This window comes from Gambusia affinis, linkage group LG22 (assembly GCF_019740435.1).
Source record: "Gambusia affinis linkage group LG22, SWU_Gaff_1.0, whole genome shotgun sequence".
Classification (NCBI taxonomy): Eukaryota; Metazoa; Chordata; class Actinopteri; order Cyprinodontiformes; family Poeciliidae; genus Gambusia; species Gambusia affinis.
In genome coordinates this window covers 3,959,438-3,983,242 of record NC_057889.1, presented here as the reverse complement: position 1 = coordinate 3,983,242, position 23,805 = coordinate 3,959,438, and the positions used below count along the sequence as shown (strand labels likewise).

Below are 23,805 nucleotides of genomic sequence, written 5' to 3'. Positions count from 1 at the left end.
TCTGAGAATAAAGGGTTAGAATCTGGGAATCGACTTCAAAATTTAAAATTCAAGTCTGAATTCTGAGATTCAGATTTAATTAGTAAAACTGTCAGATTTGACTGTAAACACTTCAAACTTCCCTTCTTAACTCTGCTGCCTTATGCAAATAAAATCCTTGTCCTGTTTCAAGGAACTCTGACTCCTGAGATCTGCAGCGAGTTAATCCCCCAAACAGCCGGAAATATACGTGAACATGAGCTTTAACGGGAGCTTTAACAGGAGCTGTAACGGCGCTCGGAGCGAGTCGTGTTCGAACTGAAACCGATGCCTGCGAGAAGGTCCCAAACGTTTATTAAGATAATAAGAGCTGCTTAAACCAGTCTCACCAAAACTGCACTCCACAATGTCGCCAGCAGTCAGAATAAAGACAGAAAACCACTGGAGAAGCTTGAAGATGATTAAGCTAAGATTTAATCATGATCAAACACAGGCTTCATGTTTTAATCAGCCACGATCAAAGAGGCTTTCTGAACCACAGAGAGCGGCGCATCAAACAGGCCGAGCGTTTCGGAGCGACGGCGTCACATTAGTGACGATCAAACAATCCTCACCACACAACCCAGTTAGTGTAAAATAAAAGACACACTGAGGACTGTCTCTGAAAACACTTTATTACAAGCTTTTCAGCCTCAGAGTTTAACACAGTTAATGCAAACATTGAACACACACGTGATGAAACTTAAACAAAAACACACAACGATGGCAGGTCTGAACTTTGGCTGTTCATGTATAGATTATTTATGCTGCTTTGCTGGCTGAGTTTCACTTCCTGCAGGGTTTTCAGGCTAAAATCGATGAAAACAGTAACAGAAAACAACAAAACTCTTGTCTATTTTTAAAGCTGGAGCTGTTCTGGACACGCTTTCCTTCCTGTTTATTATAAACTTCCATTAACACTTAAATAGAAAATATTTAGCTTCTAGAAATACGTTTCAACCAAAAGGTAACAGATTAATTTAGAAAATATATTCTTCCTGGCAAATATGTAAAAAAACAACAACAAAAAACAAACAAGCTAAGCAGCAAATTAGAGCCGTTGTAGATAAAAGAAAAGAGGAAATTTCAGGTGAAAAACTCAGAAAATCTGAAATGTGGAAAAACATGAAAATTTCTGAGCTTGAAAAGTTGAAAATTTGTTAGAAAAAAGATCTGAAATTTTGAGATTAATCTCAGAAATTCTCTAGAAAAACTTAGAAATTTCTGACATTCAAAAGCCAAAAAAATTGAAACAAACTAATTTTGAAATTCAGTAATTTCCAAGATCTTTTTCCAGAAAATTTGTAAGATTAATCTTTAAATTTCTAGAAATATTTTGACTTCTTAGACTTTTTTTAATGATTAAAATATTTTCTGGCAAATTTTGTACTTTTGCGGAGCAGGTTCTTGTTTTTTCTAGATAATTTCTGACAGTCTAAAAATTTCTGAGTTTTTCTGGCGGAAATTTCTACTTTTTCCTTCTGCAATGACCCTAAAATCAGCGTAAAAAAAAGAAAAACAAACAAACAAAAACCCAAAAACAAACCCATCTTTTAAATTATTGCAAAACTGACAGGACAAGTATTATGACTCAAAGCATGAAAACTTCCTTCAATACAATAAAAATAATAATGCAATTTCTCATATTTTTCAGGTTCTGTTTATAGTTCAGCATAAATGGCGACATTTAATGTATTTTCCTTTCACTGTTTGTTGCAGGAATCAAAATCTGGGGTTTTTGGGAACAAAAACAAACCAGACCAAATAATTTTGGGAACTTTAGATTTAGATCCTCACAAGTTTTGAACATTTACGACTTTGCAATAATTTATTTATGATTTGATAAAGTTTTAAAAGCACCTCCACTTTGTTACATTTGCTTTGCATTCATGTAGTGTTTTATCCCAAGCCGCTTTATGTAAACAATGCTCCAGTGTTACTTCTTTAAAAACCATATTTTATGTCACATGCAGTTTCATATCTAACTAATCCAGACTGAAAATTCTGCAGCATTCCAACTCAAATGCCATATTTACTGCTTCAAAAGTTAAGAAAATGCAGTAATTACCTAGTAACCACTTAATATCATGCCATGCCATGCAGACGCTCTGTCTGCACCGATGAAGATTCACTCACCTCAGCATCCTAAGCCCTTAAAGCAGCTGACATGGCAGAGAAGTTGGACTTATTTTCTTGTGATCTTGGGAGGACAATGACTGTTCATGGATATTTGAACATTTATCCCAAGATGGTCAACGGACTATTAAATATGCAGCACAAAATGTTCCACATATATCTTACAAAGTATGAGGCTATAAACTCCTGCAGCAGAAATCTGAACAAATTGTTATAACATTTAACCAGCCAACAAAACAGTTCAGATTAGTTTAAGGAAAAACTGAATCTGATGTTTTCTGAGGCATTCAACGAATAAGTAACCCCCGAGATAATTAACATTAATACAGAAAAATGTTTTTAAAAAAATCAAGTTTGATTCTGGTTTAATAGTAGCTCCCTGCTTTAGTGACATTTTTATAAATTTCACCCCAAATTTTCATGTTTTCTCCCCGTTTCCACCCTGTAGCAAAACAAAAAACTCCTACAACTCAAAACCAAGTATGAAAAATGAATTCCAACAAACAAAAACTCAAACAGGCGTCTTTGGTGAAGTTCATGTAACACTTGGCGAACTTTGAACCTGACATTAATTCTGTAGCAACATCTCCACTCTGTAAACAAACATGGCTGAATTTCTGTCACTGTGGGAAAAGGCCTAAAAGTGGATGGGAAATCAGACTCAGTTTGAATAAAAATACAGCTCTGTTCTATTTTTTAAATATAGAAAACTCTACTTTATTAAAGTGTGAGAGTAAATAAAGCTGACTAAAGTTTAATTAATACAGCGTTGGTCAGATATGCAGTCATAGGCATGAATGTTGGATTTTTGAGTTACTTGAACAGCTTTATTGTTTTAATCAGGGTGGAACAACAAGATAACCAGTTGAAACGAGCCAGAAAAATGACGTGAAACAAGGAAACCAGTTTAAAATTGGATGAATTTGGCAAACGTTAAGCTTCTGGGAAACCTCGATCTAAATCAAAGCGTGTGAACTATCCTCAAACCAACGGGAGTTTCCCCACACTCAGACAGAATTAAAATTTAACCAAGTCAAGTGAAGAAAGCTTCAACCAAACCTGTCTGAGTTAAAGGAAATAAATCATAAATCTGGAGTTATGGAGCCAAATCATACTAAAAATCACTGTTTTTAATAGTTTTGTTCTTCCACCCAAAAAGGTTAAATGGTGACTGTCTGCAAACTTCTGCATGAAGCTGTTCAATAATAGACAAAGTAAATCTGTCAGAGGTAAAGGTCCACACCACACTGCATTAGTAGGTCCATAAGTGGCTCCAAATGACAACTAAAAGCCACTCGGAGGGTGAGAGCGTTTGTATAAAAAGCATAAGGAAGAAGAGAAAATGGCCGCCGTTCTGAGTGAATTCAGACGATCTCTGCTGAACCTTTTCAGAACTCGTTAATGCAGGTTTATAAAAAGCATCTGTGAAAGCCTGGAAAACACTAGAAGAGAAAAACAAACCAGCTGCAGTCGCGTTCTGATGCGACTCTTTTGTTCCGGCGCCAGGACAGCAGCTGGCCCGGCCGTTCAACCGGCCAATCGGGTCGCTTCGTTCAGAGGACTGAACCCGCCGCGTTGCACCGATCGTCTGCTTCGATGGACGGCGTCTCTGGATTAGAGCCGAGCAGCGAGCGGCTTCTGAGTCGGCAGCTTTCCTCCTGCAAAATAAAATAAATTTTCAAGAAAATGTAATTTTTAAATTTAAACAATTTAAGAATTGCTTAAATTAGTTTGAATTCTCGATGAGAAATAAAAAATCTTGTTTCTCACCCAGAGTGTCTTCCAGGGAGTTCACCATCACCGTGTTGACCTTCAGGGTTCCCTCCTCCGCTCCTCTGGAGGAAACAAACAGCAACGCCTTCGGTTATTCTCACTACGGCCCAAAAGTCACAACGCAAAGACTTTTAGATGAATGACGAGTGAAATGAATGACGAGTGAAATGACTGATTTAAAGGTGAACTTTGTTAGGAAAGGTCCACAAAACATCTTCACTACATATTTTGCACAAAATCATTTTTACATAACAAGGTTTTAATCTGCTCTGTTCTGCTTATTTTGAGTTCCTTTCAGATTGAGTTGCTGTCACTTTAATGCAAATGAGCTTCTGCTGGCCACGCCCCCAAATTATTATTAATGAATAATTACATCATTTGTTCCCTTTCCTATTTTCTCTTTATGAAGTGAAGTGTGGCTATAATTTGGTTAAAAAAAATGAATAATTTTTCAAGGCGGTGTGTATTATTTCACACAATATGAAGGAGCCAATATTTTATCCTTATCAGTTATAATAATAAAAAATTAAATGAATAAGTATTAATAATTATAATAAAATAAAATAAATGAATAATAATTATAACAAAAATACATAAGTAACTATGGGGAAATTAAATAAAATCAAATAATTAAGTATAATAAAAATATAATAAAAATAAGATTAATAATAAAAAATAAATATAAATGAAAAGTAAATAAAAATTATAATAAAATGAAATGTGTATTATTTTGCACAGTAAAAATATCCTTATCAATAGTAATAATAAAAATAAAATGAATGAATGTTAAGAATAAAATAAAATAATAATTATAAATTAGAAAAAAAATTAAATAGAAGAAAACATATTATAGTAAAATATAAAACAATAAGTATAATAAAAAATAAAGTAAATACATACATAGAAACATTTAAAATAAAACATATATAATTAATAAGAAAGTAAGTAAAAAATTTTAATATATATTTAAATATAATAACATAAATATCAATTAAAATAATAATAATGTTAAATAATCTAAAATCCCTTTTTTGGTCCAATGTACAGTACCAATACCAGTTACCAGTTTGTTCTTATGATCATAAGTCAGGTGCACCAGTTCCTTTTAAAAACCTTTATTATAAGTTATTTAACCCAGAACTGACTAAACACTGTAAACCCTGAAACTGAAGCGTCGGGTTTTTAGTTTATCCAAAAACACCAACGAGGAAGAATAAAACCCAACTTACCCTCTGAGTTTCTGCACCGCTCCAAGTCTCAGTAAAGCTGCCAGAGCGTTTTTCTGGAGGTCCGACGACAAAACCTCGACATATTTTAACCCTCCTGGATGACGCAGATATACAAAAATAAATAAACAACATTTTTATGTCGCTAGAAATAATGTAAATAAAAAACGTTTTAAAAAACCTGTTAGAAGGTGTTTGATGAAGAACTTCCGCACAGCAGGAACAAACTGTTTCTCAGTCAGACTCTCCGTCGCCTCCTCACAGAGGAACCTGCACACCATCTGGGAGAAATAATAAAAAAATAAAATAAAAAAACAACCCGACTATTAAAACCGTTTTCACACATCAGCTCAAACTGCGCCGGCTTCTTCATGCAGCATCACTCGGCAGGACGCCAACCGTGCAACAAGCTTTTTCACTACTGGGAAAACTCCAGAGTGGAGGGAGAGCCGAGTGAGAAAGGACAGAGCATGATGTGAAAGAAACCTCAGGAGGGACACACTTCCTGTCTCCAGTATGAACTGGTTTTACTGGTGGACGAAGCTCCATGCCACTGCCGGAGCAGAGACACTGGAAATCTAAATATTATTAAAATTAATGCTGGAAATTCTGATGTTTTAATGGATGGAAATGGGTGGAGACTGATGTCACATCAACAGTGCCCTCTAGTGGACGGAGAGGAAGGGAGAAAAAAGAGAGGAAAGGGAAGGAATGAATGACTGAAAGAAGAAAGGACAGAAAGGAATGGAAGGAAGAACAGGTATGAAGAAAGGATGATGGAAACAAAAGAAGAAAGAATAGGAACAAACAATAGTAAGAAATAGAACGAAAAAAAGGATTGATCAGAAAAAGGATAGGAAAAAAAGAAGGAATAAAGGAACAAGCGAAACAGGAAGAAATAATAGAAAGAAAGGAGTGAAGGCAGTCTTGGAAGAAAGAAAGGAAAGAAGGATAAAAAGGAATATAGGAAGGACAAATAGGAGGAAAGGATTGGAGGGAAGGAAGGATTAGACCACATTTGGATAAATATTTGAAACATAAATAAAAAGAAAGAGAGATGTAATCACACCATAAATATTGATTTACGGGTCATCAGACAGATATAATAATACCTGATCCCAGCTCAGCTCACCTGATATCCCTGCACAAACGGATCCAGAATGCTGGTGAGGAACGCCAGCGTCCGGTGGCCCCTGTCTATGACCAGCACCTCCTGCTGGTGAATCTGGAGAACTGCGCTTTTCACCAGCAGGTAGCAAGCTTCTTCAAAGTCCTGGGAAACAGGCAGACATCAACAACAGTAAATATAAAAACATTTAAAATGTCGGTGAAACGTTCACTCGGTTTCAGATCTCCTCACCTGAACTTCGGCTCCGGGACGAAGGATGAACTCATTAGAAAACATGTTCCACAAGAAGCTGAAGGTGTTGAAGATCTCCTCTGGAAAACAGAACAGAAATAAAGAACAGGCTTCTAACATTTATTGAAAGAATTAAATATGTACAGATTTATGCTTATAGCTAGTAGCTACTAGGCAGTAGTAGTACCAACTTCTAGTAGCTAGTAGCGCTAACTGCTAGTGGCTAGACGCTACTAGTAGCTAGTAGCGCTAACTGCTAGTGGCTAGAAGCTACTAGTAGCACTAACTGCTAGTGGCTAGAAGCTACTAGTAGCTAGTAGCACTAACTGCTAGTGGCTAGAAGCTACTAGTAGCTAGTAGCACTAACTGCTAGTGGCTAGAAGCTACTAGTAGCTAGTAGCACTAACTGCTAGTGGCTAGAAGCTACTAGTAGCTAGTAGCACTAACTGCTAGTGGCTAGAAGCTACTAGTAGCTAGTAGCACTAACTGCTAGTGGCTAGAAGCTACTAGTAGCTAGTAGCACTAACTGCTAGTGGCTAGAAGCTACTAGTAGCTAGTAGCACTAACTGCTAGTGGCTAGAAGCTACTAGTAGCTAGTATCCCTAACTGCTAGTGGCTAGAAGCTACTAGTAGCTAGTAGCACTAACTGCAGAGCCAATAAGCTACGAACAACTAGTGGTTTGAAGCTACTAGTAGCTAGTATCTAATAGCACTAACTGCTAGTGGCTAGGAGTTAGATGCTATTAGTAGCTAGCAGCGGCAAAAGGCTGAGAGCAGAAGAAGAGTCATCCTCACGTTTCCTGCTGCCGGCGACAGACTGGACGGCAGAGGCCAGCAGCGCGGCCCGGATGAAGACGTGCAGCACCTGGTTCCTGTAGGAGGCACAGGAGAGCACCACCACTGCCTTGCTCAAGAGCTCTTCCTCTGGCGTCATCGCAGGCGGAGGAAACCCTGATCCACTTCCTGTTTCAGAAAAAAACACTTAAGTTTGATTTTATGACTTTCCATCAGAGCTTTGAACCTCAAAAAGTCTCCATGAAATAAAGTGAAACCTGGTTCCAAGTTCAGCTGGACTGTCCCCTCAGAGACCCTCACCAGGCTGCGATGGAGGGAAAGGCTGGAGGAAACGACTCTGGAGGGAGGAACGTGGTCTGGAGAGGAAGAGCAGTGAGGAAGAGGAGCAGAAAACAATCTCATTAAACTGCATCAGCTGTACGACCTTAAAAACAACAAGGAGAAACTGAAAGAAAAACTGAAGTTTTAGGTGCAAGTTGAAAAGAAAATCGCCTCCAAAAAAAGAACTATGTGTTATTAACAATTTGCAGAGGAAAAAATAATTAAAAGCAAAATGTGCCTTGCTAAAGCATTCAAACCCTTTCTTTAGATTTTACTAAGACTTCATAAACCAATACAATTATAAATTATCAGAATTTATAATTGTTAGATACCAGAGCTTTTACTGTTTCTGACAAAAAATAATGATTTTACAAAATGTGTATTTGTACATTAGTCATTATAGATAGAAAAAAAGAGTAAATTTTCCACAAAAAACTCAAATTTTGAGACTAATTTCAGAAATTTTCTCAAATTTCTTTTTCTGTGTTTCAAAAGTTGAAAATGTTCAAAGTTTGAAACTCAGAAATTTCTCCAAACTTCTAGCAAGTTTTTGACTACTATTAGAATAATCTCAAAGTTTTTTTCCAGAAAGTTACTCTTCCCCTTCCTTTTTATAAAAAACATCTACAATAGCCGTACTAAGATGTTGTAAAAACCAGTTTAGATGTTATAATAAAATATGTATTAGGTTCATTTTTTATCATTATCTTTACTATTTTTTATCATCTTCCCTCCATCTTTCTGGGGCCCCGTTAGCCTGCCATGGCGGCCCCTCGAGGCCCTCGACCCCCACTTTGAGAAACACTGCTCTGTAGGATCTATTTTTTCTGCACCTCCAGTAAAATGTCTAAGATTTCTCTGACTGCTTGTTATTTTTTATCTTTTCTCTTGTACAGCATCTTTTATAAATAAAATGTTTTAATATTAATATTATTGTTGCCTCAGTAACTGGACCGGTACCGTACCGGGCCAGTGAAGGAAGGCTCCAAACTGGCGGGACAGATCCCGGAGCCAGACGGCTTGTTCAGTCAGGTCTTCCACCAGTACTCCCAGTTTGTTCCCAGCAGCCTGGTTCTGGAGCAGCAGGGCGGCCAGAAGGACCCAGGGCTTCAGAACCATGTTCTCCTCCTGGGACCGGACCAGCCTGAAGGCCGAGTCGTTCACAAAGTCCTGGATTCCCTCTGAGGGCCTCCTGGGGATGTGCCTGGAAAACCCACAAACAAACAGCTGAGTCAGGTTTATCTGAAGTGATCAATAACCAAAGATATTCTCAGTATTGATCGGTGATTATTACTGAATATAATCAGTATTATATTCAGAACATGGAGTTCCTTAAAGTTCAAAGATAAACTTTAAATAAAGTTTAAATATGGGCTGTGTAAAAATAAGAAAGAAAAAAGAGGGAGGAATGGAAGGAAGGAATGTAGGAAGAAAGGAAGGAAATAAAGAATGAAGGAAGGAAGGAAAGAAGCAAAAATGAAAGCAAGGAGGGAAAGAGAGATGGAAGAAAGGAAGAAAATAAATATAAAAAGAATGAAGTAACAAAGGAAAGAAAAAAGGAAAGGAGCAAAGGAAGAAGGAAAGCAAGAAAGTAGGAATAAAGGATAAAAAGAAAAGAATGACAAGTTAAAATGATGGATGAAAGGAAGAATGGAAAGTAAAATGAACGAAAGAAGATAGGAAGGAAAAACAAAAGAAAAGGAGGAAGGATGAAAGATGGAAAGAAGAAAGTCACAAAGTTGGAAAGAAGGAAGGATAAAAAGGGAGAAAAGAAGGTAAAATGACTGAACAAATGAACGAATGAAACAAATGAATGAACGAATGAAACAAATGAATGAATGAATGAATGAATGAATGAATGAAACAAATGAATGAATGGCGGTACCGCGGTGTCAGGTTGAACTGGGAGCGGTCCACTCTGCCCTCAGCCAGACTCCTGGCAGAAACCGGCTGGCCGAAGTAGACGTGGATGCTGCCGTAGTTTTCACTCAGGATCTTCCTGGCTTTAATCAAACCCTGCAGGAAGCAAACAGAGGAGCTTCAGCTCCAGAGAAACACGTTTAGATCCAGAAAACCTGGACAAGAGTCCAGACCTGGGAGACGTACCACACAGAACTCACATTTTATATGTTCTTATACTTCAATCTGCTGCTTCTAAAACAACCCAAGCACTTTAAAAAGACACCCAGCAATGTTTTGGCAATAAGTTTATGTTTTTATGGTGTCTGGAAAATGAGCCGTTTCAAAAGCCTCCTGAATAACAGATTAACAAACACACATACCCAAAAGTGTGTTTTGGATAATGATACAATATTATTAGTTTATATACATTTTTTTTTTTTTTTTTCCCACCAGGGGGTCTTTTTTGTGTCCCTTTTTTCATAGTAGGCTGACAGGAAGGGGGGAATGAGAGGGGGGAAGACATGCGGCGGGTGTCGTCGGGTCCGGGAATCGAGCCTGCGGCGGCCGCGTCGAGGACTGGGGGCCTCCAGGCGTGGGGCGCGCTGCCCTCTACGCCACCGGAGCACGCCCCAGTTTATATACATATTTTTCAAATGTTATTTCTAGTTAGTCTTGCATGGTGATTTTTTCTACACTGTACTTTTTGTTATCTCCACTTGCTGCTTAAATTTCCCGCTTGTGGAACTGATGGAGGTTTTTTAAATCACATTCTACAGGCATTCCACCGTTACCTAGCAACCTCAGCCAGCCCAGGCCCGTTACCTAGCAACACAAGCTGAGCTCTGGCACCTTTAATCTGCCGTTTTTAAAATTTCAGTCCGTTAATAATGGGAAATTTTACTTTATTCTGACATCTCCCAAGAAAAACTTATGAAAAAGAACTGACTAAGAATATCTAAGAATGGTTTTGTACCATAAAGAAATGAACGAACATGTTTTGTGTAGCCCAGAGACCCATCTGAACCTGATCTAGGAAGTATAGCAGGTTACTTTTAGAAGTAACTTTACGTAGTGATCAGAACTGATGAGGTTTGGTGTTCAGGACTCACAGAAGTGGACTCTTTGGGTTTCGGGACGCCCAGCAGCTCTCTGGCGTAGAGCGCCTCCTCCAGGATCCGCTCGTAGCTGATGCTGACCGGCACCAGGCTGACGTCGAACACTTCCCCCTTCAGGAAGGGATCCATCACGATGTTCAGCAGACCTGGAACCCGACAACATCATCTCACCTGGACTCACACTCTTTACCCCACACAGAAACTCAACCACGTTTCAAGGTAAGTTTTCAAACATTTCCAACACCACGTTGGAGATAAATATAATACGAAACAGATTGTTTCAATTCACAATTATCTGATATAATTTACTACTGTTATTAATAATATCTTGTGATCTTATTTTACATTCCACAGGAGGGACAAAATAAACTAAAATATAGATCACAAAACAGACATAGGAGTTTTATTAAACTGCTGCAGCATAATTTACCTAACTTTGGAGTCAGGGATTTGGCTGTTCTGCTTCTTGTGCCCTCCAGAAAAAACTCAACAGGCGCAAAGCCATTCTGGAATTAGAAAAACAGTTTAGAAAAACCTTAAAACGGAGTAAATGTTTAACAGAGATTTCCTGAGTGTGTGTGAAGCCTTTTCACCTTCAGCATGATCTTGACGTACTCGGAGAAAACAGTCCAGTAAAGTTTGTCTCCACCAAACGATCTCCGAATAAAGAAAGCTCCGGACATCCGCAGCATCTCCCCGACGATCTTCATTCCCATGAAGTCTGCAGAGAAACTCTACAAAGTTAGAGCTGGACGATTCGGCTGAAAAATTTATCTCAATACAAGCATTTTCTATCAGTCGACACCGACTGAAAGGAAATATTGACTCACCCATGCCAGCAGCAATGACTGGTAGAGCTAAATCATAGGTGTAGAGGATGTAGGACATGAGGAGAAAGTCCATGTAGCTGCGGTGACTCGGTAGAAGAACCACTGGGTGTTCCTGGATGGCCTGTTGCAGCTGAGAACGGATCAAAGTTAGCCATGTTTCCTCATTCTGCGTCTCCCTGTCGGGTCTACTCACTCTCTGGATGCCCTCCTCGTTTACACAGATGCTCCTGAACAGAGTTTTAAAGATTTTACTGAGCATGAAAGCAAAGAAGCGGATCGTGCTAAGCTGCAAGCGGTGAGCCATCTCCTCCAAGATGGCCTCCGCCTCCGACTGGATCTCATTTGTGGCCGTGCCCGTCTCCTTGGAAACCTAAAAGAGAAATCACAAAAATCTGACAAAGGCATTGCTTGTTAGTTCAAAGACAATATCTGTCGCCATGACATCTTTTAGCTTGGAAACAACAACGCCTCCATATTGAACGTAATAGAGGGCACATCCACACACATGAAATGTGGAGTAATGCTGAGATTCTGGACATTTTTGTTGCAATCCTGATTTCACCTGATTGATGACATAAAGCAGCTGGTCAGACTGCAGCACCATGGTTTTGAGTTCGCTGACTGTGCAAGGAGTCAGTCCTTTATAGAGAGCGGGAGTGTAACACCTGAGGGCATATCTCAGGTCGCTGGTGTTCCTCCTCTCCTCCAGAATGTCCTCAAAGTCGTCTCTTTTCTTCAGCATTGGATCTCTGTGCTATTAATGAAAAACTCAATTACTTGCCATGAAAATACCCAAAGATTTGTATTCCCTAGAAAACCCCATTTAGATCCTACTAACTAAGCATGCTCAGCTGATAATGATATTAGGTTCAAAACGATTAATCAAATTAATCATTATTGAAATAATCATTAACTGAGTGATCAATTAATCATTAACTAGAATATATGCACTCAAAAATAGCATAGCACTAATTAATCTAAAACTGTATAAAATACATATAAATATTGCCCTTAGATTGAAAACACCTTTATCTGTAAGTATGTTTTACTGAAAACTCCTCTAATGGCATTCAAATTCTCCAAAGGAATGCTGTTATTGCATTTTAGGGAATAAAATCTTATTTTATTTTTTAAAATGAATTAAATAATTTCTTTATTTGCATTTTGTAATCTATTTCTTATATAAAAATACAGAAGTCAATAAAAAGAAAAATCTGCAGTATATGCAGTGGTGATTAATCGTCAGAATAACCGATTGCTAAAATAATCGTATTGATAGCTAATATAATAAGTTGCCGCTAGAAATTATACTACTTTTTAAAAATATTTTGCTTTGGATCACAACTTTTCAAACTGCTTTATAGTACATTAAGATGAATTTATTTTATGTTCTAAAAATGTTGTAAATTTTCTTAATTTCTAGTTTAAGTACACAATCCTGGTCAAATCTGAACTCTTATAGAACTGGTTTTAACTTACGAATTCAGCATAAATTTGTTAGCATTAACTTAATTATGTGCAGAATCAACAGAGCAAAAATGGCAAATGACATTAAATTTTTATATATATATACATATATATACATATATATATATATATATATATATATATATATATATATATATATATATATAAATTATATTTAGCAAAAGTAAAATATTCAGATTACGTAGTCGATTAAAGATAATTAAATCGACTAAGGTGCTAAAAATACAAATGAATAAAAAACACAAATAAAGAGGGATACATGGATGTTTTCGTCGAAATTAGCAACAACAGACACTGGGAACACAGACGTTGCTCGTTTAATAACATTATCTAAAGCAAAATATCAGTTTTAAAATTCCGAGTAAATAAAACCCTCATAGCTCCGTGCTTCTCTCAGTCAAACCTATAAAGCAGCAATGTAAAGGTAAAAATGCAATAATTCACCGTTTGAATGAAATATCAGGTGTTAGGCAACAGAGGGCACAGCTAGCTCAACAAGCTGACAAACACAACATGCATACCGAATTAACCGCTTCGGTCGCCATTTTGTGTTACAAACCAACCGGCTGCATTCAACGGAAATGTTTTCGGGTTAATATGTTGTTGTCTTGTCTTTCTGTTTAACACTTTTTGACACTAATAGCAGTTGCAGAGCTTCACATGGGCGTGAGCATAGTGGAAAATGACGTTTCAGGGGCATCTTTTCACTTCCGGACTTCTTCACCTACGGTAGCTGGAAAGGACCATTCCGCTCCACTAGTGTGTTCTGCGTTGTGCGTTATCACGTGTGTTGTTATTCATAAAACAAGTTAGCCACACATTTTGTGTTGTTTTCTTTTAACTTTCTTGAGTTCACCATCTGAAAATGAGTTCAGAGTTAGATGAGGACCGTTTGTTTCTGGAGCGGGTTCTGGATTCACTTTATGAGTTTGGTAAGCTTTATAAGCTAATGCTAGCTCTGTTAGCTGATTTAAGCTCTCCTGTTTTATATGACACAAAACAGAAAGATCAGGAATGCTTCGTTTTATCTCATTTTGTATTTTAACTTGTCCAAATGTCAAACTAGCTGAAACCGACTGATGAAGTAATAACTTAATCATTTCATTTGTAAAGCGCTTTCATTCAAAGGGATGGACAGACTAAAGTAAACATTGCAGATTAAAAGATAAAACACCAGGAAGACAATAAAACCAGTACAGAGTGAACAAATGGGTCTTTAATTTACCTTTCAGATCATTCACATAAGTATTTTTTTATTATTCACCTTCATTAAAAACTCATTGTTTTATTTACCAAAAAAGCTAAATTTAATGAGGGGTAAGAGTTACAAAGAACACTACTTACACATTCAATTCAGATATATCCCATTATTAAAGTACAAACCTCTTGTTAGTAGCATGTAATCAACGTTTGTAACACTATATACAGTGAAAACTACGCAATAAATTTTTTTCCCCCACCAGGGGGTCTTTTTGTGGGCTCTAGTGTCCCTTATACAACAGTAGGATGACAGGAAAAAACTACGCAATTTTTAAAAATAAACTTAAACATCAATTGTAGACATTCATAATGTCTTCCATCGCTTATTGTTGAGGGTCTTGTTTCCTGTTTTAGATTGTTTATGTCTGTTAGTTATTTCTCGTGTGCAAATGTTTTGTTTATTTTGCTTCTTTTAATGTCACGTGAGTTGCATAATGAGGTTTTTTGACAAAGGATGAAATTTCATGTTTACACCGTCATGAATTGTGCAAATGTTCATAAATGTCCTAATAAAATTAATTGAATTACGTTTTCAATAAATGAAGAAATACTGCATTAATATGTTCTGGGGCTTTAGTTAGATCTGTTTCATGTTCATTGTTTTGATTTTTGTTTCAGGATCAGAAACAAAAAAGAAGCTCAAAACCCAAAAGAAGAAAAAACGAAAACGATGTGAAGAAGAAGAAGAAGAAGAAGAAGAAGAAGAAGAAGAAGAAGAAGAAGAAGAAGAACTTCATGCAGTAAAGAAAACCTGCAGCGACGATGAAGACGGCAGAAATGCTGAGATTCAGCAACCAAACACAGAACTGAAAGGTTAAAATTCAGAATTCATTACTAAAAAGGGTTTAACTTTGTTTATCTTAAATTATGTCCTGAATGTATGGAGGTAAATTAGAGCCACAGAGTTTGTTCAAAAGAAAAAACAATTAAACTGAAAAATTATTTTGAAAGTGAGAAAAATGTTTTGAAACTGAAAAAAAATTCTAAACCACTTTTCAGATTCAAGGTATTTTTTTTTGTTTCAAAATAAATTTTCAGTTTAAATAGTTTTTTTTTTTTTTTTTTACTTTTGAACAAACTTTATGGCCCCAATTTATCTCCATATAAATGAGCTTTAGTTTGGTGTTAAATTTACACCATAGCTGACTTCAAAGGGCTAAACTGAAATCTGTAATTGAGCAGAAACTCTGCAGTTATCTTCACATTCCTTATTAGCGTCTGTAGGTTATTTTTCTGATTATTTTTTTATTCTAATTCATCAGATTCAAACGTCCAGCCGCAGAACAAAGTGGAGGTTGTCACATTTCAGGATCCCAGGAAGAAAATCAAAACCAAACAGTCTCCAGTCTCAACCAGGATCCCAGTTAAATCACCACAGGTTGGTCTAAATAAAATGTTTACCTAAGCTTTATCTTGTTTAGATTAAGGGATGTGGTTTAACTAAAACAATATTTTTTAATGCTACAAACTTCTGACTAAGTGTATTTCTTACAATAAAAACTTTACTTTGTTAGTGAATGAACTTGAAACAACCTCCTATTTTCCCTGTTTCTGTTGGTCATTTCTTATTTCCATCATTTTCTTCTTCTCTTGTCTTCATCGCCTCTGGGCGTCGCGCTCGTCACGCCAAGGACTCTCGGCAAGCAGAGCAGAAACAAATCAACCAGGAAGAACAGCTCAGTTTGGAAAAGGTGACGTTATTTAATTAGATTTTACTGGGATCTCGACTGAGTTAATTTTCAGCGGTGTGTGGGGACCGTGATAGATAGAAAAAAAAGAAGGGGGACTGAATTTCTACCAAAAACCGAGAAATTTTGATATTGATCTCAAGTATTTCCAAAAACAAAAAAGAACTTGGACATTTCTGAGTTTGTCAAAAATTAGCAAGAAAACTCAAATTTCTAGGGGGAAAAAAAGACGACATTTCTGAACTCCAAAAACTGAAAATTTGCAAATAAATTAATAAATACATAAAAAACTGGAAATTTCTGACTTTGAAAAATTGAAAGTTTACTAGAACAAACCTCAGAAATTGGAATATAATTTCTAGAAAAGCCAAGAAAATTTCTCAGCTCCAAAAGTTGATAATTTGCCCCCCAAAAAACTGAACATGTTTTACTTTTGAAATTCTGATATTTAAAAAAAACTTTCTCGCAAATATCAGATTCGTCTAAAACGTTCAGTTTTTTTTCTAGTAACTTTTCAACCTAAAAAATGTCCTTGTTTTTCAAGAAAATGTACTCCTCATTTTTCTTTTGTCCAAAATGGCCGCAACACAATGTCATATTTTTGTATTTTTGTGGATTGCTGCATTTCATATTTATCATTTTAAACTCTGGGGTGTCTTCCTGGTCGGTCTCAGGCTCGGCTGGAGGTCCATCGGTTTGGAATAACGGGCTACAGGAAGGAGCAGCAGCGCGTTTTTGAGCAGGACAGAGCCATAATGCTGGGAGCCAGGGTAAGATGTTTATGGCCATTTACAGATTGATTGTTTCTTATTTTTTGTCAGATAATCCAAAAACATTGTCACAATTACAGATCATTTATTTTATCATGAGGGAAAAACTATTCAATCCAATCTGACCCTGTGTGAAAACCTACGTCATTAATTAACAGCCAAGTTTAACTTCATTCACTGTATCCATGGAACATTTAAATGGAGCCTGTCTGTCAGCAGGAAGTAGGCAAAACAAACAGACTTTCCACAAACAGAAAATATGGAACAACGTTCATCTCAGAAATGTCAGTTTTTTTCTAGAAAATTTCTGGAATTAAACTCAACATTTCTGAGGTGAAAAGTTATAAATCTGCTTGGGAAAAAATCTAATTTTGAAATAATCACTGAAATCTTCTGGAAAAAACTCTGGAAAGTTTCAAAAGACGAAAATCTTTTACTTTCGAAACTCAGAAATTTCAATGTTTTTTCCAAATAATCAGAAATTTCAGTTTTATTTAGAATATTTCTGAGATTAATCTAAAATATTTTTTCGTAAAATTTTATTTCAAATTTTACGTGCATAATATCTGAAACATTCTAATGAAACAAAAAATCTGTGACGACGCAAAAACCATTTCATAATATTGCATATTACTAGCCAACATCTTGACTCAGCTTTAATTCCTTTCTAATTTTGTGAATGAAGCCTCCAAAGAAGGAGTATGTGAATTACAAGGTGCTGCAGGAACAAATCAAAGACAAGAAGCAGAAACAAAGCGAGGCGTTTCAGCCGGTAAGTCCTGCTAGAGTAATAATATTTCACAACAATCAAATTCTGCATATTGTAACATATCTACTTTGTAGGACAAGAAGAAAAAGAAGAAGAGTAATCCAAGGTGAGTGAGACCATTTGGTCACAGCTGGTTGATGCAGATGGAGGTAAAAATATAACAAACAAATTAAAATGTTAAAATGGAAAACATCTGATGCAATAGAAAGTATTTGTCTTTTTATAACCATACTTTTTTACATTCTCTTTGGTTTTGTAGTAAATACAGAAGCATCTATTGAGTTACTTTAACTCAAAAGTATCAAAATCTGCTTTTTATAATTATATTAAACATGGCTAAATTCACAAAAATGTGACCCAAATCCTTTTTTTATATCTGACTTCCCCACAAAAAATTTTGAAAATCAATGTCTTTCTTTTAATAAGTCAAATATAGAAGATCCTATTTAATTATTGAGGATATAATAACTTAAACAAGCACTCTATCAAAATGTCTGACTACTTTGTTTATTTTAATTATTGTATGCTTAGTTTATTTCTGAACAGGTAAAATTTAATTTTTAAATTGTTTTAGAAATTATAGTTTTTGGCCCGCAAGTGATTGACTTGCTTTAAATCCTTTTCACAGCAGTTTCAAATATTTTCATTGGATTGGTGCAGACTATTCAGTAGACATTCAGTTGTCTTCTTCTGTATTTTCCCTCAGAGACAAAAAGAAACAACCAGCCTCTGGTTCTGGTTCTGGTTCTGGTCAGGTGGGTCAGTTCAAGAACGGCATGCTGATCCTCAGTTCGAAGGAGATCCAGAAAATCAAAGGCAAAAGGTGAAGGGAAAAGGTAAAAAGATTGTTTCAGGGTGTTTTTTGCATCTCAGTCATCCAGAATCTTAAAAGGGGTATATTATGCAGAATTAACATTTTTGTATGTTTTTGTACAAACATGAAAACAACTGTTTCTACAAACAACCCAAGTGCTTAAAAAAAAATCTGTCTGGTTTTTGGCAATAAGTTCATGATTTTTGGTGTCTGGAGAAGCAGCCGTTTCAAAAACCTCCCGAATGTAGCGTCACAAATCATCAGGCAATGACCCTTCACCTAGTAACCCCAGCAGAACTCAGCCCGTTACCTAGCAACCCCAGCAAAGTTCCGCCTGTAACCTAGTAACCTAAGGTGGTCAGCTCGAAATACGCAGAACTGATCAGACTAAAATCTTTTTTTTTTTTTTAAGATTGATTTTGTGCAAAAAATGTAATGAACATGTTTTTGCCCATATACCCATTCTAATCTGTTCTAGGACGCATAATAAGTCACCTTCAAGAGAATAAGTAGGAGCTTTCCAGACTTCTTTGATGCTAGAAACTTCCCTCTGTAGTGTAACACACAGATCTTGAACTTTCAAGTCTGCTTAGAAACAAAATAAGTTGAAGTTAATTTTTTTTATGTTTAAAATTTCTGCTTTCAGGTGGGATTAATCCAATGGAGCAGGATGGAAATGGCAGCAGACTGGAGGAGGGAGTTAGTCAGTGAAACAATCCAGACTTCCTGACAAGACACTGACCTGTAGCAATCAATACCTGGAATGATTCAAGAGTCAGACATCTTGAGCAGGGAATCGTGGCCGGACCTAAAAATGCCAGCACAAAGAGACTTGGGCAGATTAATTTCAGACCCCACTTTATTTATTTCCCTTCTTATAAAGAACCCAAAAAGGAGACAAAGCTGTTTCTTGTATTCTTCATGTTTAGGTTTTAAAAATTATGGAGTTGAGTCTGTTTTCATCATTTACAAACAATGTAGTCGTACAAAACATTTACATTGGCAGCAGGGGACAACTGGAGGACAAAATTGAGGTAATAAAAAAGAAAAAGTCACGCATTTTCTTTGATGAATAAATATATATACACAACAAGAGACAGCAGAAGCAAAAGCAGTTTTTCTAACACGCAAGCCTGAATTTACAAAGCTCCTCTCCAGCCTCAACAGGCTTCAGATGTAAACACTTGATGTTAAAGGGACGATGTGAAAGCTGATGATGAAAAAACACAGTTGGTCGGGTTGTTTGGGCTGGTTGAGGTCACAGTTACTTTTCTCAGAGCAGCTTCTTGGTTTGATTTTTGAATTTCAAAATGAGGAGCATGAGAGACGATGAATATTCAAGCTAAAACCTGGATGGATTAGTATTAATGTTAATTACCACCAGTAATTAACAAATCTATGTTATCAGCAGCATTATGACACGTTTGGTCACCTGGGAGACCAAACACACTGGAATGATCAAATTTAAACATAAGTGTGAAGGCAGAGGACTATTTTCTATCTACAGTGGCCTTATGGCGTCATCCATAACTAATTTGATATCTGCACGTTTTAAATTCAGAAAGATACTTTCCTATTTTCCCAGAAACATCAGTTAAATCTAAGAAAGAAGTGACATTCATAGGTGGGTATCAGGTAAAGGGACATGCTAAACAAGCACAAATACAAAACACTTAAACAGGAGTGTCTGCATGAATCAAATCAATCACTACATTCTTGTTTTTTGTCAACATTTTTAGATGAAGAAAATATGTAGCTAACGTATCATCTGAAATCACTGAAACGTAAGGAATTAGAGCACCATAAACAAAAGCTGGCGCTCAGAAAGAAAGGTTTTCTTTTATACAGCGGATGTAATGTTCCAGCTCAACTACTGGGCTGAAATCTATTTCTGGTTACAGTCAATTCAGCCACCAGGAAGGTTTTTGATCTGGAGTGGGAGGTGAAAGGAGAGTCAGAGCTGTGCAGCCAAGCTGATAAAAATAAAGCCCTGAGTTGGAAACTGGTTGGAGCAAATCAGGACACAAGTCGCCTTTGGCTGATGCTCACTTATTTGACACTTGTCAAAAGTCTCTTACATCCTGACCTCTTTGCCATGCTAAAATGCTAAATTATAAAGTTAAATACATACGTTTTAATGTCAATTCAAATGTAAATGAAAAAAATCACCAATTACTTTTTATGTTGCAAAAATACTGTTTGTGTGTTGCCAATAGCAACCGAATAACAATGTTACAGCTACATTTTATTTCCTGTCATACCAGCTACAAACAATAAAATAAAACATAGAGGAGTTATGCTGATGTATTGTTCAACAATTAAAAATGTTGAACGTTTTTGTCAATATTAAGTGATGTAACTAACGCCAAGTAACTAATTGTATACATTAGCTGCTCGGTGCTAACGACCTAGCGGCTATTTTTACCAAACCCTGCTGTGTACAGTGATATTATGGACTAAAAAACAGACTTAGGAAGAACAGAGTGAGATAAATGTGAAATATTTAAGCAGAAAGTTTGTTTTAGAAATATAATATATTGATTTTGGACATTTTTCTGCTAGTAATGTTAGCAGCCTAATGCTAGCAACGGCAGCTTTCATTCATCGATGTTGCACCTATGCTAGCAACCTGCCTACTGACAAATGTACTGTGCATAAGAGAAAAAAATATAAAGATTTTATATTTATTTTAGTTAAAAATATATTTCACTGAATTATTTAGTAGTTTTTGAGCATTTTTTAAGCTAATTGATCATATTAGTTGTATTGACTGCTAAACACTATAGCTCGTAATGCGAATAACTACAGTTAATGTATTAGTAGGACCCTTGGCAGATTTAGACTTAAAATTATTTTATTTCAAGTATTTTTCTGCTAGAAAATGAAACGGAAAATGACAAATTGTGATAGGACTAGTTGTGGCTGCTTTGAGATGAAAGCAATAAAAGTCTAAACAATGGGGCGTTTCAGAAATAATTAGTAATTACCCTATGTAAATATTCAAAAGGGACTTTAGACAACACCTTTAACAAAAGAAAATAAATATATCCTCATATGTTTAATAAATTAGAAGGTTTAGATATCACTCTTCCACTGGCTTCTTCCATTTAAAAGCTAAATATGTTTAGAAAATACAAAACATACTACATGATTTTTAATAAAAACATTATCTGATCGAATGCCGTAAAAATACCAGGTTTTTCCACCTTTGTGCATTTGAGTTTGTTCACACTGTTTGTGTAAAATAAAACTGGCATTTACGATATGAGCAGTATACTAGTTCATCATAACCATAAACCTCAAAGCATAATCTACATATCACATATCCCTGATTAAATGCTCAAATATTTTAAATTATGGAGGAAATTTTAACATATTTTTACAATTCAATGAGCTGGTCGTCTGAAGAGCATCCAGAGCTGCAGTTCCCAATATTGGCCAGCAGGCAGCGTTGTTACAGCTCATAATAACATCACTCATTGCAGAGACAATAAAACATTATTTACAGAACAATTTCAGACAGTTTGCAAACTTGCCTGTCAATCCATGCTTAATATCACAAGTCACATATCAATATCTACAGTTTGTCAATTTTCAGTTTTATATGGCAGGTCGGGTTATTCTCACTCCCCACACTCATGTTCTTAGGGAAAAGAGAAAAAATGAAGTAGATGTAGTAAAACTCAATATTAAATACCTTCAGCTTTTAATAACAAACCTTTCCATTGATGTGTTGTGTTCTTAGACGTTGGGAATTTTACGTATCCTACAACCATCATGTCACAGTGGTCTGGTTTAAGCTACTGTTCTCTCCATGTAGCCATATTTGGTCCCTAATGACCAAATATGGCTATTTTGGTGGTTCAACCTGACCACGGAGCAGGATTAGGGCCACTGAAATAAAAATATATATTTCAGAAGGGAAAAATCAGAATTTTAAGAAAAAAAATCAGAATTCTTAGACCAGTCAGAATTATGAAAAAAAAAGTCAAAATTTCAGTTTACTTAATGATCTTCCGTAGAGTTGGACTTCACTGTGACACGCTAGAGATGCTTCAGAGTTTCCGAGTTTCTTCCGAGACGAAGAGATGAAATTACTTTGAGACACTTCTACCAATCTCATTTAAGTGTTTCATTGTGGCTTTTGGCTTTTATAAAATATACTCGGTTTCGTTTCATATTTATGACAGAGTATTAGGCCCACGCCACGCTAAGAAAATAAACATTTTAAAAATCATTAACTTGTAAATTCTTTTTGACAATTTTTGTACCACTTATTTAAGGTTTTTGATCAACCTTGATTGGCTTTCAACTTCCAGCTAAGAAAATCAGATGCAATCATTCACACAGGGCTGTTGAGGCTGGAGGAGTGGGAAAGGTTTGATGTTAAAGTTGAGCGGTTTCCATTTTATGATTACTGATGTAAACTTTGATACTATTCTCCAAGAAATTTTCTGCACAGTGAGAATGTCTTCTAGCTGTTTGGCTTTACTATTCAAGGCTAGATTCTCATATTATAAAAATCGGTTCCTGATGGAACAAAAATGAAAACATGAATACAATAACTCCAATCACCTGTGTAAGAATGTCCATAATAATCTACAACCAATCGGATTTGTTCCTTTGTTATGACATGATGTGTCGTGTCCAAGACAAAACAGCACCTCGAGGAGGGTGGGAGGAACCCAACCTGATGTTTCAGGAAAACACAGCGGTGAGTCTGCATGTGACATCAGAGGTTTGTATCCAGGGCACTCAGGAAGGAGGAATGAGCTCCTACTGTTTGATATTAATTGGCACCTCCAGGCCGGTCAGTAAGGTCACCTGAAGGGAAGAAAACAAATAAAAACATTCAGCAAGTGGACGGCTACACGTACATCTGTCAGGTTTCACTGGAAGGGCTTCGCTGGATTCACATTTTGCACGTTTTTGTTCTTCAGTTTTGGTTTCAACTGCTTCTAAAAACTGTAAAAGCGCTTAAAAAAACTACACATGTTTTTAGACAATGAGTTAACGTTCTTTTTGGTGTCTGGAAAACTAGCCGTTTCACAAATCAGCAGGCTCTGCCCGTTACCTAGCAACCGCAGTGGAATTCCGCCTGTCACTTAGCAACCAAAGCTGAGCTCTAGAGGACCTTGTCAGCTTTGCTTTTGTAAATCTGGGAAATGAGTCAAAATCCTGGCTACATTAATGTGAATAAACATATTTTTATTTTTATTTGGACGTCATTGTCTTTCTTTAGTATAAGTCAGTGGTATACAGTTAGCATAAGAAAGGAAAAAATCAAACAATCCTTTACCTGCTTCTGCAGCTCACAATGTTAAAATGATGGTTAAACTACTGTATATCCATCTTTTAATTAAAATGATAGTAAACAAACTCTTTGTTATTTTTTTCTAAAATGTATTTTTATCTACCAGGATAGAAATCAGTGTCTTTTTCAACCCAAGGAGTCATTTTCTCATGTTTCCACATAATAAAACTTCTCAAAAATTGACTAGTCCTTCAAAAAAAGTTTTATTTAGTATATTTTGTTTTAT

The 23,805-nt window shown here is 36.2% G+C and overlaps 3 protein-coding genes across 10 annotated transcripts in view; 1 reads left to right on the top strand and 2 right to left on the bottom strand.

The window, feature by feature from the left end:
- Positions 1–632: 632 nt before the first annotated feature.
- gnpat (glyceronephosphate O-acyltransferase) lies at positions 633–22,908 on the bottom strand. Of its 4 annotated transcripts, none has more exons than XM_044106163.1 (17): positions 22,841–22,908; positions 12,039–12,230; positions 11,670–11,846; positions 11,477–11,606; positions 11,240–11,367; positions 11,077–11,152; positions 10,641–10,792; positions 9,515–9,645; positions 8,595–8,833; positions 7,566–7,664; positions 7,309–7,476; positions 6,514–6,593; positions 6,286–6,426; positions 5,335–5,434; positions 5,157–5,250; positions 3,925–3,989; positions 633–3,812 (listed from the first exon to the last, which is right to left on the bottom strand). In XM_044106163.1, the coding sequence occupies exons 1-17, from the start codon at positions 22,856–22,858 to the stop codon at positions 3,769–3,771; spliced, it is 2,034 nt and encodes a 677-aa protein (XP_043962098.1). In that variant the 5' UTR covers positions 22,859–22,908; the 3' UTR covers positions 633–3,768. The 4 variants fall into 4 exon arrangements, with proteins under 4 accessions (XP_043962098.1, XP_043962097.1, XP_043962099.1 ...); XM_044106162.1 differs by lacking the exon at positions 22,841–22,908 and adding an exon at positions 13,486–13,653; XM_044106164.1 differs by lacking the exon at positions 22,841–22,908 and adding an exon at positions 13,528–13,633.
- The window catches only part of LOC122825091 (E3 ubiquitin-protein ligase TRIM9), a 46,211-nt gene continuing 34,554 nt past the window's right edge, over positions 12,149–23,805 (bottom strand). For 2 of the 3 annotated variants that reach the window (XM_044106159.1, XM_044106161.1), the window contains 2 exons: positions 22,841–23,089; positions 21,305–22,159 (listed from right to left, as the gene is read on the bottom strand). In XM_044106159.1, the coding sequence (XP_043962094.1) occupies positions 23,042–23,089 (48 nt within the window). In that variant the 3' untranslated portion in view covers positions 21,305–22,159; positions 22,841–23,041. Of the gene's footprint in view, positions 12,231–21,304; positions 22,160–22,840; positions 23,090–23,805 lie in introns of those variants that run through there. The other variant, XM_044106160.1, reaches the window with a different exon arrangement.
- lg22h1orf131 (linkage group 22 C1orf131 homolog) lies at positions 13,722–20,785 on the top strand. 3 transcript variants are annotated; one of them, XM_044106169.1, is made up of 10 exons: positions 13,723–13,896; positions 14,843–14,898; positions 14,932–15,037; positions 15,487–15,602; positions 15,856–15,915; positions 16,587–16,682; positions 17,368–17,454; positions 17,526–17,557; positions 18,158–18,287; positions 18,912–20,766. In XM_044106169.1, exons 1-9 carry the CDS (start codon positions 13,830–13,832, stop codon positions 18,276–18,278), a joined length of 741 nt encoding a protein of 246 aa, XP_043962104.1. In that variant the 5' UTR covers positions 13,723–13,829; the 3' UTR covers positions 18,279–18,287; positions 18,912–20,766. The 3 variants fall into 3 exon arrangements, with proteins under 3 accessions (XP_043962102.1, XP_043962104.1, XP_043962103.1); XM_044106168.1 differs by having other exon boundaries at positions 14,929–15,037; XM_044106167.1 differs by having other exon boundaries at positions 13,722–13,896; positions 14,843–15,037; positions 18,912–20,785.

What these genes read in the sequence shown, in the direction of transcription:
- gnpat (XM_044106162.1), bottom strand. Translation starts at nt 13,509, where the DNA reads ATGGCGACCGAAGCGGTTAATTCG. An exon ending in CCAGCTGAACTTGGAACCAG is followed by an intron (nt 7,477 to 7,565) that starts GTTTCACTTTAT and finishes TTTCTGAAACAG; the next exon opens with GAAGTGGATCAGGGTTTCCT. An exon ending in CGTTTGTGCAGGGATATCAG is followed by an intron (nt 5,435 to 6,285) that starts GTGAGCTGAGCT and finishes TATTTCTCCCAG; the next exon opens with ATGGTGTGCAGGTTCCTCTG.
- lg22h1orf131 (XM_044106167.1), top strand. Translation starts at nt 13,830, where the DNA reads ATGAGTTCAGAGTTAGATGAGGACCGTTTGTTTCTGGAGCGGGTTCTG. An exon ending in GGATTCACTTTATGAGTTTG is followed by an intron (nt 13,897 to 14,842) that starts GTAAGCTTTATA and finishes TTTTTGTTTCAG; the next exon opens with GATCAGAAACAAAAAAGAAG. An exon ending in AACAGCTCAGTTTGGAAAAG is followed by an intron (nt 15,916 to 16,586) that starts GTGACGTTATTT and finishes GGTCGGTCTCAG; the next exon opens with GCTCGGCTGGAGGTCCATCG.